Source organism: Epinephelus fuscoguttatus, linkage group LG6 (assembly GCF_011397635.1).
Source record: "Epinephelus fuscoguttatus linkage group LG6, E.fuscoguttatus.final_Chr_v1".
Classification (NCBI taxonomy): domain Eukaryota; kingdom Metazoa; phylum Chordata; class Actinopteri; order Perciformes; family Serranidae; genus Epinephelus; species Epinephelus fuscoguttatus.
Window position 1 is genome coordinate 2,670,433 of NC_064757.1, and position 14,275 is coordinate 2,684,707.

General features: G+C 39.8%; 2 protein-coding genes across 5 annotated transcripts in view; both read right to left on the minus strand.

The window, feature by feature from the left end:
• LOC125890225 (voltage-dependent N-type calcium channel subunit alpha-1B-like) overlaps positions 1 to 8,976 on the minus strand; it is a 657,655-nt gene extending 648,679 nt beyond the window's left edge. The window contains exons 1-3 of the mRNA XM_049578752.1: positions 8,922 to 8,976; positions 7,423 to 7,725; positions 2,207 to 2,312 (exon numbers count right to left, since the gene is read on the minus strand). Of these exons, the coding sequence (XP_049434709.1) occupies positions 2,207 to 2,312; positions 7,423 to 7,725; positions 8,922 to 8,923 (411 nt within the window). The 5' untranslated portion in view covers positions 8,924 to 8,976. The remainder of the gene's footprint in view (positions 1 to 2,206; positions 2,313 to 7,422; positions 7,726 to 8,921) is intronic.
• A 285-nt stretch (positions 8,977 to 9,261) lies between these two features.
• ehmt1a (euchromatic histone-lysine N-methyltransferase 1a) overlaps positions 9,262 to 14,275 on the minus strand; it is a 126,112-nt gene continuing 121,098 nt past the window's right edge. For 3 of the 4 annotated variants that reach the window (XM_049578768.1, XM_049578767.1, XM_049578770.1), the window contains 4 exons: positions 13,233 to 13,319; positions 13,042 to 13,120; positions 11,691 to 11,866; positions 9,262 to 11,589 (listed from right to left, as the gene is read on the minus strand). In XM_049578768.1, the coding sequence (XP_049434725.1) occupies positions 11,493 to 11,589; positions 11,691 to 11,866; positions 13,042 to 13,120; positions 13,233 to 13,319 (439 nt within the window). In that variant the 3' untranslated portion in view covers positions 9,262 to 11,492. Of the gene's footprint in view, positions 11,590 to 11,690; positions 11,867 to 13,041; positions 13,121 to 13,232; positions 13,320 to 14,275 lie in introns of those variants that run through there. The other variant, XR_007449517.1, reaches the window with a different exon arrangement.

The following is a 14,275-nucleotide window of genomic DNA, read 5'->3' on the forward strand; positions in this document are numbered from 1 at the left end:
CAACTTTGCCAAAGGCATCTTGCCTCGTTTTAAGCTCTTGTATCTCCAGTAATGCCTGCTTCAACATTGCTACACATTCCTCTTCTCTGTCTTGGAGGACATTCAGCAGATCCGAGGCCTTTACTAACACAGTCCTCAGTCTGTCTTTTGTCCATGTATGAGCAATGTCAGCACTTGTCAATCTTTCTTCTCTTGTTGACATCTTATCCAAAATAATCCAACTTGGTAAATAATATCTCCACAAAACTGTTATATAAACTCAGTTCAGCACTGGATGGCAAGCTGTAGAGCGAATATTTAACAGATTGGAGGTCTGGCTCAAGGAGCTCAAGGAGCAGCAGGCAGTATGGTGTCAGCCAACTTGTCCGATCTCAAGCTCCTACAAGCTCCTACTCATCTGCCGACAAAAGTCCACATCATTGAAGTTCACCAGCAAATGAGTGGGTTGGGGGCGCTCACAGTATGGGTCAAAGCCAAACACCGTTCATCTGCACATACTGCCCACAGCGCAATGACAAAGAGCTGGATAAATATAGGCAATGTTTCCCTTTCACAAAAGTGGTCAGTTTACATATACATTAAATTAGGGGGGGGGGGGCTGTTCTATTGATGTGACACTTAGTGTATTATTTCTGGTTCTGGCCTTCCTTTTCATGCAATTGTACACTTTAAACCAATGTTTGTGTAGCATTTCAGATGACAATGCTGCATAACTGCATCACAAAAAATAGAAATTACTTGATTAGTCTAGATTTGAAGATTTAGACCTGAAAGCTGGCTTTGAATATCTGGTCAGATTGTTTACTGTGTTTTTTACTCTGACTGATTCTTCGATCACATCCTCCCTGATTTAAATCACCATTTTGCCAATTTTAGACTGTATTATACAAATGTCTTGCAAGGCTGCTTGTGTAAAGACAGCATTTAACTCTTGGCTTCTTTTGTTAAATTATGAGGGATTTCTAGAGAGTGTGTTCAGATCGACATTAACAGCGTGTTAAAAAAAAGGCAGCCTCCTCATTTGTTTCAATAAAAACACAGCAGTGGCTATACTAACAGAGAGGGCTAAGGCACAAGAAAACAAACAAAAAAATGTCATCAGCAAAAAGTTGAATCTAATCTTTTGCCACAACACAATGTAAAGTTATTGGTAAGGCACTCTGTTGGCCAATCAGGTACGGGTAAGCATATATTCCTGGTTACCCTGTGGCATGAATGGGATAATGCTACTGCTTTCATTGCAGTCCTTGAGACGGAGGATGAAATTATTGTCATTGTCTTAAATGTCCATAGTAATAAAATCCTTCCTCCAACTATTATAAATCTCTGGCAGTGTTATGTCATAGATAAGTGTTAAAACTCAAAGATTTCTTACTAAAACTAGCCTTCCTTGATCGTATTTCATCAGTTTAGCAGAATCTGATGCTACACGTTTTTCTCTCATGCCTTCATGGTGGACAGAGAATCCATAAAAGGTGAACATTCTTCATGAATTGAAGTAATCAGGGTCCACATTTAACAACAACAAAACTATACCAAAACATCAGTTAACAAACTCTCACACAGCTCCTGCAGTATGATCCAAGTCTCTTTAATCCAGTCATATGCTCAGTACATTACAGACATATGCATTTTTGCTAATATGTTACAATATAAAACACTTATGCCTATGGTGGCGTGCCTTGAGCCTGGGCCAGGCACACTACTCATCAGTGTGTGACTAGCCCAGGTTGTTTGTACTGACATGTTTTATATCCTAACATTTTAGCAAGAGTGCATGTGTTTAGTAAGTACTGAGCACAAGACTGGACAAATGGAACTTGGATTATACTGTCGGAGCTGTGTAAGAGTTTGTAAACTGATGTTTTCATTATGTTTTTATGTTTTCCATTAAACAATTAATTAATCAATAGAAAAAAAATAATTGTCAGATTAATTGATAATGAAAATAATTGGTAGTTGCAGCCATATCAACACAGGGCCACAGTTCCCTGACAAGAGTCAAGACATGCTCATTTGTCTCCATAGTGTTTACTGGGACTAGATAATAGCTGGGTAAAGACAGAAAAGCTGTATAGAGAATTTTATAATGCAGCGACACAGTCCTGATGAAACATCTGATGGCTTAAAATCATCATGAACTCTGTGGTATGTCTGTCAGAAAGGGTTTCAGCCCATCTAAGGAAGTGGATCAATGGATACTTACCAAACGCTCTGACATTGGTGTTTTGTCTAAGGCTGGTAGGTGTTGCTCCAAGGCCAGCACAATGCAGTTTGCTATAATGGTGGCCAGGATCATGTACTCAAATGGAGTGACAGTGTTAAGGAAATCTTGTGGAGAGCAAATTCACAGGCTCCTACACATGCAAACATAAACCATACCATTAAATCAATTATAATTTTCCAATGGAAAACGGAAAACCATGCCTGAGAACATACTTCATGGACCTAAATTGTTGCTTGGTGTTTCTGCATCTCTCTAAAAAACGTAAACTGTAACATCCACACATTTTACAGCAGATACTTTTTTGGCTAATTCATGCATCAGTAAATGTCAGCTTTGGTGTCAGTTTTTCAGCATCAAAAGAAAAGAGTTTCTTTCTGTCATACCAAGAGAAATTCATGAAAGGAGGCCAACAGACTCTAACAGACAGGAGTGGACTGCAGTCATAAGATACAACATACTGTAGGTCCCATATTTATACAGCACACTAATTCTAAGCAGCATTCGCATATGCAGTGTGTTCACATCAAGCCCCCAGCAAGTGGGCTACGCTTTGAAACTAATTTTCCTAAAAGGCCAAACAGTGGTGCTGCAATTTACAAGGTCTGTCATGTGATTCCCTGTGGCCCAAAAATACTTTTTTCCCCCTATGGACTGTAAAAAAGACTTCTGTAAATCAGTGAATAATTTCATTTGAGCATCAATACCCCTGCAAAATGGTTTGTTACATTATCAAGATTTGATCCATTTGGTCCGATAAACGTTGCTGTAAGTCTCTAGTGCGCCTGCTCTATGGGCCGCACAGTGCAGAACTAGCACTGATCATTGGGGTAATTTCATATGTGTTAGCTGAATCATTTTGACTTTATGCAGCACTTAGCAACTCTCATAGGAATGAATGGGGCCCCATGTTCAATAAAGTTCTCCAGGGATGACGTTTTTCTGTCGATGTAGAGTTAGCATCACCCTGGTTCCTTCATCAAAAAGCCAATAAGATTTTTTCATTGGATTTTAGAGTATTGCAGAAAATAAGCTCTGGCAAACACACATTTATGATACTAACAAGTTTTGTTCAGCAAAATAATCTCCACTGACGATCATCACTTTCATAAATATTGAAGCCTAAATGCAATGCAATCCCCTGAAGTAAATAAACAAACTACAATACGGTCACAAAACCTAACATCACCACCATAACAAGACTGTAAAGCCATGTTGGCACGGCTCAGCGTGTTGATGTTCTTTGGTCTCATTTAGTCATCTGTTAGCAACTGCCATTTTTAAGACACATAGAAGCTTCAAAGTTCACAAGTGGGGGATTGACTGAACTAGAACAAAAACTGAAAGTCTCTTCAGCTTGTACTAACCACAGACCTTATTTCAGGCATATAACCAAAAACCATTAAAAAAACACCACTAACTTTGAGACGAGGGAAGCAGGATTGCTGAAATGCCAACTCATTTCAGGGTTTCAGCACTCATTCCTGGGCTACTCCATGCTGTATGCAGTTCTTCTAATGCATCCATGGTTCACACTGGAGAAATGACGCAATAAGTATACTTAAAACAGTCAGTGTGCATGTTAACACTCTGGGTCTTATTTTTGTTTGTTTGTTTGTTTGTTTGTTTTGTTTTGTTTTTACATAAAATCCCAGCACCACATTCTGCCACAACGCATAAAGAAAATGTAGGAGCTGGTCACAGTAAGGAACACCTTAGAAAACATGAAATAACAACTGCATTTCAGATTGTTAAGACTGTTAACTGTTATTGGAAGTAGCAATCTAAAGTCGCAATTTCACCGATATCCAGTGGCACACATATTATACAGTTTAGTATAAAATGCTTAAGTATGTAAGTGAGTATGGTTAAGTATTTCTTTTATGCTAACTGTTAAAACAGTGTACAAAAAAAAAGTTTAGTGTATAATTATTAATGTATACAGTTTGTATGTATTATAGAATTGGGACACAGCTCTTGAAGCAGATTTCAGTACTTCCATAAAGCTGAGGCACTCACATGTGACAGATTTTAAAAAGAGTGGTCAAAATAAGAGAAGCAGAGGTTAAGTGATCCTGACTTTCCATTCCTTGTGTGGATCAAACTCCAGAAAGACTGGGTCTTACATTTCCCAAAATGTAATCCAACAGGACCTTTCATTAGAACATCCACCCCCATCAGCCCCAATTCACTATTTAGACTTCCTGTTCAATGTTTTAACTCACAAGTGCTGGCTGGGACTAGACTGAGACTGCACCGAATGATTTTTTATCAATTAATGTAACAATTATTTTTTTATTAGTCTAATGTCTATGTCACTATTGTGTTATGATATTATTATTATTATTATTATTATTATTATTATTAGTAGTAGTAGTAGTAGTAGTAGTATTATTATGAATAATAATGATGATGATGATGATGATGATAATATGTGTCAGATACCTGATCGGAAAGTATTGGACCTCAAATTCAAAAGCACTGGTGTAACACATACATTAATTTAATTACTGTATATCACAGCAGTCCGTTCACTGAACTGGTGAATCAGTATTCACCAGTACTTGCCTGGAAACTTAATATTGTTATGAGATGGATATATTTCATCACTGCAGTAATATGCAGTTAAGATAATTACTGGCAAATGTATTTTTGCATCAGTGTGGGGCAAGGAAAATAACTGAAATGATTACAAGTGTAACCAAAATCACAGACATTCACACAGCCTGGAACATTAGTTTAAGACATTTTGTTGCTCGTGTGTGCCCATTGAAGTAAACAGAAAATATTTAACGGCCAAATAACAATGTCAGATGATGCATGCGTATCATTAGCGGCAGCGCAGAAAGTTTAAGTGACTACTACTCACAGACACACGTTCCACGTGTTGATAATCCTGATATATAATTTGTTTGGGTAGGGACAAAAAGTAAACTGGATGGTGCTCTCTGCTACTGTCTTAACAAAGAGCTCATTGTAATCGATTACGTTGATTACATCGATGAATTGCCCCACCCCTAGCTGAGACAACCCTGATAATATCACCAGGGTTATTTTTCATATTCTGAAAAACTCCCTCCAGAGCTACAGAAGACGTTATAAAACTGTTTTCACTGGCTGACTAGTGCTCCTCATGTGAAGTTCATTCATTCATCTTCTAACCGCTTCATCCTCTTGAGGGTCACGGGGGGGCTGGAGCCTATCCCAGCTGACATCGGGCAAGAGGCAGAGTACACCCTGGACAGGTCGCCAGACTATCGCAGGGCTGACACATAGAGACAGACAACCATTCACGCTCACATTCACACCTACGGACAATTTAGAGTTATCAATTAACCTAGTCCCCACTCTGCATGTCTTTGGACTGTGGGAGGAAGCCGGAGTGCCCGGAGAGAACCCACGCTGACACAGGTAGAACATGCACACTCCGCACAGAAGGTCTCCCACACTCGGGATTGAACCCGGTAACCCTCTTGCTGTGAAGCGAGAGTGCTAACCACCACACCACCGTGCCGCCCTCATGTGAAGTTAAACTTAACTTTTCATTGAGTGTCCTTTTTGACCTCAGTGTCCACAAACTACTTGATTAGCTAGCTGTCTTTGTATTCCCATACAGTCCTCAACAGAAATAAGTTAACAAATCCTCTCTGTTTCTGTCAGATAAAAAACTTTAGGACCCTTATCAGGATGTAAAAATTTTATAGTATTATTGAGTAAGGGGAGACTTCTTATTCCTACTATTTCAAGAAATTATACATACATTTTTGCAGATAATTGGCCATTCTCTCCCTGCAGTGCACCACTGTTATGTCATTAGCACTACCATTCCAGTAATTCCAACATCCCCTCAGGACTGTTCCAGCTCCGCCAGGAGGAGGGCATCCTCAGGAGAGGTAACCGACCAATGGACTCTGATGACTGGGCCTCCAGATGCTCAGGGCCACAATACATCCTCCTGCAGCACTGCCATGATTGCTCTGCATCAGGATAAAGGGCTCAGTAATGCACTGCAGCAGCAAAGCATGATACATGTTTGCTCAGCGTAGGGGGTAATCAACCACTGACTTAAGTAATGGAGGCCATTACACAACTTAATGTGAATTAGCCTAAATGTGACACCTATAACACTCATTAGCATGAGGTGTTTTACCATTGACTTTTCCTCAGAAAGTATCCAAATCTGCACCAGTGAGATATTATTTCATTATTTGCTAATCTGAAACCTGAATCCTTGTTGCATTTGATTGGTATGGCTTGTTTGTTTTGTGTCACACCCATGCAGTTTGCCACTACTTCGATGCTGAGGCCAGCCGGCTGTTAGCTCGAAGTTCAACACACTGGACAGCACCATCTGCAGACTGCAACCTTCACAATCAACTGTTAGAGAGAAAATGGCCTTCCAGGTAAACCTGCACAACGGTGTTATCAGGAAGGCTGAAAATTAATAAATAAACCTTGACATGCTCTATATTCTAACCTAATCCGTGGGCTAAGAATTAGAATTGAATGACAACTGTTCTGGCCGGAGGTTTCACTCCATCTGTCCACAATGAAGACGAATAACAGAAATCTTCCACAAATTCTTTATCAAATGACAATCTAATTAAATAATGCCTTGACCAGAAACCCCAATAATAGAACACTTGGCATAAAACTAATTAATGAACTTAAGTGAAACATAAGTTAAAACACCAAGCAACGTGCTATGCACTCAGTCTTCCCAAAAGGCCTGCCTAATTACTAAACAATTAAAGTTCTGTTTTTTGTTGTTTTCTTTTCTGATAGGAAATATGGAAAAATTAGGCCGAACTCCATCAGAAATGTGGCTCTTTGAGGTCCCCTTCTTGTCAATAGTCTTAGCTTCACAGACTGAAGAAAATCAGACGTTTTCTGAAAAAAGACCTGGCAGCCTAATTCATTCTAAAGAAAATAGGCTGAGGATCCCCCATTTGTGTCACAAGCAGCACACTTCTCTCTTTAACAACAGGATAACCAACTGTAGAATTTTTATTTTTTATTTTAGTGATATAATTTAAGATGGTGTATCATTTCCAAGATACATTTAGGCTATGTTCTTCCGGTAAGCAGGGGACCTAAAAAGACCATATTTTTCCGCGGAGTTCGGCACAATAATTCCGCGTTACATGGGAACAAACAATATATGTAGGTACGATGGTTAGACTGAACTGTAAGGATATGGCCATTCGGTGATCTTTTTGGCATATTTTCGTATGATATTATCCTCACTGAAGATGAACAGAGAGCGGTTGACGGTGAGGCAGTTCTGTTTGACTGGAATGGGGTTGTAAATGGCCATGGTCCTGGCTCTCTGGGCCATCGTCTGCTTGTACATCCTTTGGACCCCCGCAGGCCCCGGCTGCCGGCTGGCCCCTCTGGTCGGGCCCACGGGACAGCTGCCACTATAGCGGCTAGACAGTTCGTCTTCAAAGCGAGCCATTCTGGAATAGCACGGATCTTCCTGGGAAAACCAAAACTGACACCTGAAAAGACATGAAGAAGAAGCATCACAACACACACTGCCCCGTCCCCCTGGTCCTTTAGGTGCGTGTAACGTCGAAGAATAGAAGGATCAAACATTCACAACAAAATACAGAAAGGGGGGCTTCTTTTTCAGCAGCGTTAGTCTGTTATCTCCCCGTCTCTGCTGCTTCCCATGCTGTCACTCTTCCAGACATGAAATCGTTGCTCAAAGTTTAGATGATCAGATTCCATGATGCATCATTTTTCATGGGTGTTTCTCCTCCGGCTGACTGCCCCGGTCCTCAGAAGGAGGTAAAATATAGCCTACTGGTGTCAACGCTTTAATTCCATGCCATATGATGCTCCTTCTACCAATACCCCTTTAAAAAAATCTCAGTTTAGCACAAGACTACAGCAGAGAAAATACCTCAGCGTCAGGATAATTTTCCTTCAGAGAGCGTCCACAAACATCCCTTCTGTTCCCTAAAGATTTGTTTCCATTTCGACTTAACGTTGATTTTTTTTTTCTTTGAACCACCTTGCCCTACGGTACAGAAAAAACGTCGCTGTCAGTTTTTCTTTTTCTGTTCTATCAAGGAGAAATGACGGCTGTGCAGGTTGTTATTACAAAGTCGCTATTAATGTGAAGAGAGGCACTACTTTCTCCACTGCTCCTCATCCACAGAGCCCACGTGACCGACAAGACGCCAGTCAGAGGCTCCACCTGGACCGGCCCTGTTTCCATAGCAACAGGGAGGAGAGAGAGAAAGAGAGAGAGAGAGAGAGAGAGAGAGACCGGGGTAAAGTTGCACGGAATAATAGATTTCCGCGATAGCTCTCAATATAAGAGCATATTCATAAACACATAAACAGACCGAATGATTTTTTAACAGTAGCCTAATAAATGTGAAATAAGTAAAACACTAAAAAAAATCATGCAGTTGTAGGCCTATTATAACGTAGAGTATATCGGGTGGGTGTCTAGCATAAACCGCAGGCAGGAGTACACAACTTCCAGTCAAACTTTTTAAAGTAAAACAGGATTCCTGAGGTGAAATTAGGTAAAATTTATAATAAATAGATGTAACTGTGATCAGTTACTAAGAAAAACTATGTAATTAAATTACAGTTAGGCCTACTTCACAAAATATTATTCATTTCTATCTGTCTGTCTGTCTGTCCATCTATGACATCTGTGAAAACATGCTTTACATACATCTTCCCCCTGTCAGCACAGAGGATCTATGTAATCAGCAGAGTTCCAAGATTAGTGTCACTGATTCAGATCTGACCAAATGTCTCCCATTCTGTTCCTGACATGATGTTGAGTAATGGAAAAGTGTTTTATGCAGACTATTATGATGTCACAGTGAAGTTGTCCTTTGACATTTTGGATATAAAACTTCATTATTTTATCCTAATAGACTACTGTGTGAATTTTTGTCATAATTAGTACAAGAATTCTTGAGTTACAGCCAGCGTGGAGGCATAAAAATTATGTAAAACATTTCAAATTATTAAATCCATTTTCAAGTGCAAATGACAAATGACACTTCAAAAATGTGTTTAATTGCTTATTAGACAAGTAGTAAAAAGCATGTTCATTGAAGGGATCAGACTACCAAAACATTACTTCACTTTATTAATCCACAAATACATTTTGCAGTATGAAAGCTACAGTTGGGAACTTTTATATAAAAAAACCCCCCGATATTTGCTGAAACTCTAACTATATTCACACAGCATTAAATGAGACAGATAATCTCTTAAAAAAAAGTTCCACTGCCCCCTCTAATGACATTTGCAAAAACCTATTACACAAGAACAAAAACAACCAATCAGAGCCAAGGAGTCTCTAATGCAGCTGTTCATCATATCAATCGCAGCTCGTGAACTGAGGTCAAACTGTCAAACTAGGCAGGGCCGATCAAATATGAATCAAGACTCTGTGATTGCATTGCCTATTTATCACCTCAGTGTACTGTTTAGCTGTAAAATGAGAAAGTTTGTGACCCGGCCGCCATGATTGGCTGCATTCCAACAGCCACAGTAGATTCTAGCAAATGCCATCCGATCCATTTTTTTTTCTTTTTTTCCCCCACAGACTATGTGTCACATGTAAAAGTGATTGGTGGGGATGAACGATGTATGTCAGGCCGATAGATTATCAGCTGATAATGGGAAATTTATATTATTATGAATTATTCAGATAATACCATTATAGCTGATAAACAGTTTATGTTACAAAGCCAAATTGGTTTCATTGACTCCACTGGCACAGCACCTACATTGCCAACAAACAAAAATGAAGAAGAAGCCGAAGAGCAAGTGCAGCATGCTAACTAGGGAGCCCAACACCAGTGTGGACATTTTTCATAGTTTTAGAGAAAGACAACATGATTGTGCCAGGGGTCTGATCCCTTTTTGTAGCTGCTATGACACTAGTTAGCTGCAGTGCTGAAGGACCATTTCCTGAGCTGCTGTCTTCCCGGCACACGTTCAGTTGAACATCTGCTGTGTTAGCTCGAGCTAAAACACCGAGCTGTTTAACGGTCTCAACAAACCACACGGACACTGAATGGCTCGACTCTGTTGTTTAACCCCTTATCAACCTTTAGCTAACATTCACTGTGTGATGTCATTAAACCCATTCAAATGTTAGCTAACTTTAGCCATATTATGCCAACAGCTGGCCCTGCCACTGTGTCAGGGTACACTACCGTCTCATCATAAAGGAGAGAGTGGATCAAGGAGTGGTTGAGTGAATCAAGATGCTATGTGCAGCTCTACAATAAAATTAGTGTTTACCCATTTTATATACTCAAAAAAAAAAAAAAAAAGAAAACCAACATTTTTTAGCAGGTCAGTGTTGACATTGTTGCAGGCCACCACAAATAAATCAATGTATAGGATACACAAAGCCTTTGTTTTGAGGGATGCACTTCAGTTACTTGTGTATAATACACTGACATGTCTGATGTGACAGAATATGTCAGAGCATTTCATTTGAATTTTTGGCAAAACCCTCTACAGAAGCCAAATTATGTTTGTCAAGCTTCTGATGTACTTTACAAAACAAAATAAATGAACATTGGAAGTGCCAATACTGTTTGTTTTTGTTGTGTAAACAATAGTGATGTCAAATTTGTTTAGGTCAGAGCCATGGAATATTAAATCATCCACTTTGCTACCTACATCTTAGCCTCTCTTACCCTAAGGTGTGCATAAACTACAGGTTATGAACTTCTTTTTAAAATATAAAAAAGTGACATTATCGTTTATCTTATCAGTAGCGGCCATGAGGAGCAGATAATTATCAGTATCATCTGAAAAAAAATCCATATCTTGCATTCCTACTGTGTGGATGTAGTGAGTTTCAGCAAATATGACAAAAAGTTATTTTCATAAAAGTTAGCAAATGTAGCCTTTAAGGAAGAGTCCATGGATGTTAAAACCATCTGTTAAAATGATTTAACCTGCTTACTGGCTGGTTAAACCCACCTTCACATACAGTATTTTTTGCTGGAAGCAAGCCGCAGTGTTCCTCATATGAAGGCGTAACCTTATTAGGTGTAAAAATAGGTTAGATCCTGTGCTCTGAGGTGACCGATTTTCAGATGTTTATCCTTCATCTGTGGCTTTCAAACTGTGAAACAACTGAATAGCAGAAAATCCCATTGGTGTTTATGTGATCATAGCATCACTCTTATGTAGAATCTGGTTCAGAGAAACAGTGTTTCTGACATGAACAGAATATCATCAGGGATCAGTGGTCATCAGTGAGTTTCTATCTGCTACCAGCTGAGTGGCGACACTTGAGAGACCCGCACTGGCAGCTGAAGTACTTGCTCTTCACCCTCCAGTAATGATCGCCGTAGTCAAACCTGTGAGGAAGAGACACGGGTTCATCATATCATCTCTATTCTGTTTACTGAAGTTGTCTACTGGAGAGGAAATGAAAGATAGTGGTCGGAACTAAGCTCACCCTATCTGATCTCCAGCTTTGATGGGCCTGTTGGAGAAGAAGGCTATCCTGGGGAAGCGTAGATCCTGGTGCATGGTGAACACCCTCACAGCCAGCAGGTTGGGCTCACACAGATGGTTGATGAAGCGCCCGATGTTGCCAAAGAGTCTCGCGTCAATACAGTGTGTATCTCCCACCTGAACAAGATGATGATCAAAAAGTGTCACAGTCACATGTTATCTTTGGGATTATCTGGTGACACCCCACCATCTAGTGGACTGGAAACTCTTAAAAAATATCTAGACAATACAACTGGGGTGTTATCTGGATCGTAAAATGGCTAATATTTCTATCAGTTGATAGCATACTCACCAAGTCAATTGCTGAGATCTTGAAATACAGTGACATCACAAGTTCAACGGTGCAAAAAACATAAACAGTCCAAAAATATGTATATGTCTCCGCCCACCAGTCAAGTTTCTCTTACAGTTTGCATCCATGTCTGTGAAAACATGAATGCTTCACACACAGAAGATCTATACAATCAGCAGTCTCAAGGTGGGTACCCAAGATGAGTGTCACCAATTCAGTATCCGACCAAATGTCTCTCCCCCTCGAGATATGATGATGACTAATGGCCATAAAAGTGTTTTATGCAAAATATTTTGACTTCACAGTGAAGTTGACATTTGACCTTTTGGATATAAAATGTCATCACATCATTATATCCTTTTAGACATTTGTGTGAAAATTTGTCATAACTAGCATAAGAATTCTTTAGTTACGGCCAAAAACATGTTTTATGAGTTCACACTGACCTTGACCTTTGACCACAAAATTCAAATCATTGTATTCTTCAGCGTAAGTGGGCGTTTGTGTCAAATTTTAAGTAATTCCCTTAAGGTGTTCTGTCAGGTGTTCATGAGAATGGGGCAGACGGATGAACGGATGGAAGGACAGACTAAATATTAAGATATTTTTAAAGTCGTGCATTTTTTCAATGATTCATCTTTTCACTCAGATTGTTAACCTGATATTGTCATTTGTAATTTAAAATGGTATTGCATTCAAAATAAATGCAAAATAGAAGAGTCTTGGCTAGTGGTCTCATGCTTTCGGACACCACTGTACATTGTAATAATTTCTACTGAGAGTATCCGAAAACAGCAACTTCACACTAGTTCTCAGAAGTGTCCCTCTCCTTGCTAAAAGTCATAGTATTAATTGAGCATTCTAACTGCAGCAAGCTGGACGCTCTAAAATCAGCTAATTTTCTTCTCTGACCTCACAGAATGGTGCAATTGTGTCTCAGAGCCAACATGTACCATCGCCTAGAGCGGCCTTAAATATTCATGTAAACTAGTTCAATCACCTTATTGTCGAGGGTAAAGAGGAAAGAGTCGTTCTCCCTTTTATCGGCCTCTGCATCAGTGATGATCTCTCCAACATACCTGTGGAAGGAAGCAATGGTGTGGGGGGGGGCTCAGAGCACAGCTTCTGTTCAATATTTCATGCTGTAACACAGTGAATTCAGTCGTTTCTCTTATGAGAGCCTGTCCTCACTCGCAAATGAATGTCCCTTGAGGGATATCCTGCATGGCCCTCACTCCCCAGCCCATCTTCTGTGTCCTGAAGAGCTGCAGCCGAGCTCTGAAACAAACAACAACAAGGCAATTAGCTCATCCAGCAGCCAAAGGATCTGAAGTTCACTTCAGAGGAACATTAAGACAAAAAACCACATTGATTTGATTCAAGAAAACACAGTTCCAAGGGAGAAAAACAACTTAGAGAGCTTATCATTTTCCTGAAAGGGGAAAATGAGTCCCTTTTTCTCTCGCCTGGTATAAAACCCCTGCCTTCCAGTCATGATGTTAGTACGAACTCCCTCACTTCACATGGTAAGCAAGAAACCAAACAATACTCCTATGCTGGATTACTGGTTGAGGACTACCAAACCCAAGGTTTTCTGTGTCTGTTAATTTGAGGCAGTTTGATTAAACACCACTTTTGCAGGAATACGTAACCATGTGAACAATAAATCAAGTGAAATAAAGTCTTAAGTCCTTACAGGCACAAGATTAGGTAATAAAGCAGGACTCCACCTCAAGTGATATAGTACCTTAAAGGAGTGTATTACTAAAGCCATTTCAAATATGGTTTCTCGAACATGTCAGCCAAAACATTAAAACCACTGAGAGGTGAAGTGAGTAATATTGACCATCTTTTTACAATGTTATGTTCCTATAGGAAACCTTTGGTCCTGGCACTCATGTGGCTGCAACCTGATACGCTCCATCCACCCAAACACTGTTGCAGAATAAGTATACCACCTGATGGCAACAGCACTCCCCAATGGCAGTGGCCCACCAGCAGGACAATACACCATTTCACACCACAAAAACTGCTATGGAATGACCCAAGGGAGGTGACAAAGAGCTCAAGTATCGTGACGATATTGTATCGTGGTAGTACTGTATCATAACTTAAGTATCATCATAAGATAGTATTGTGACTTAAGTACTGTGACAATATTGTATTGTGACTTAAGTATCATGCTAAGATTGTATCATGACTTAAGTATCATGACAATATTGTATTGAGGTAAT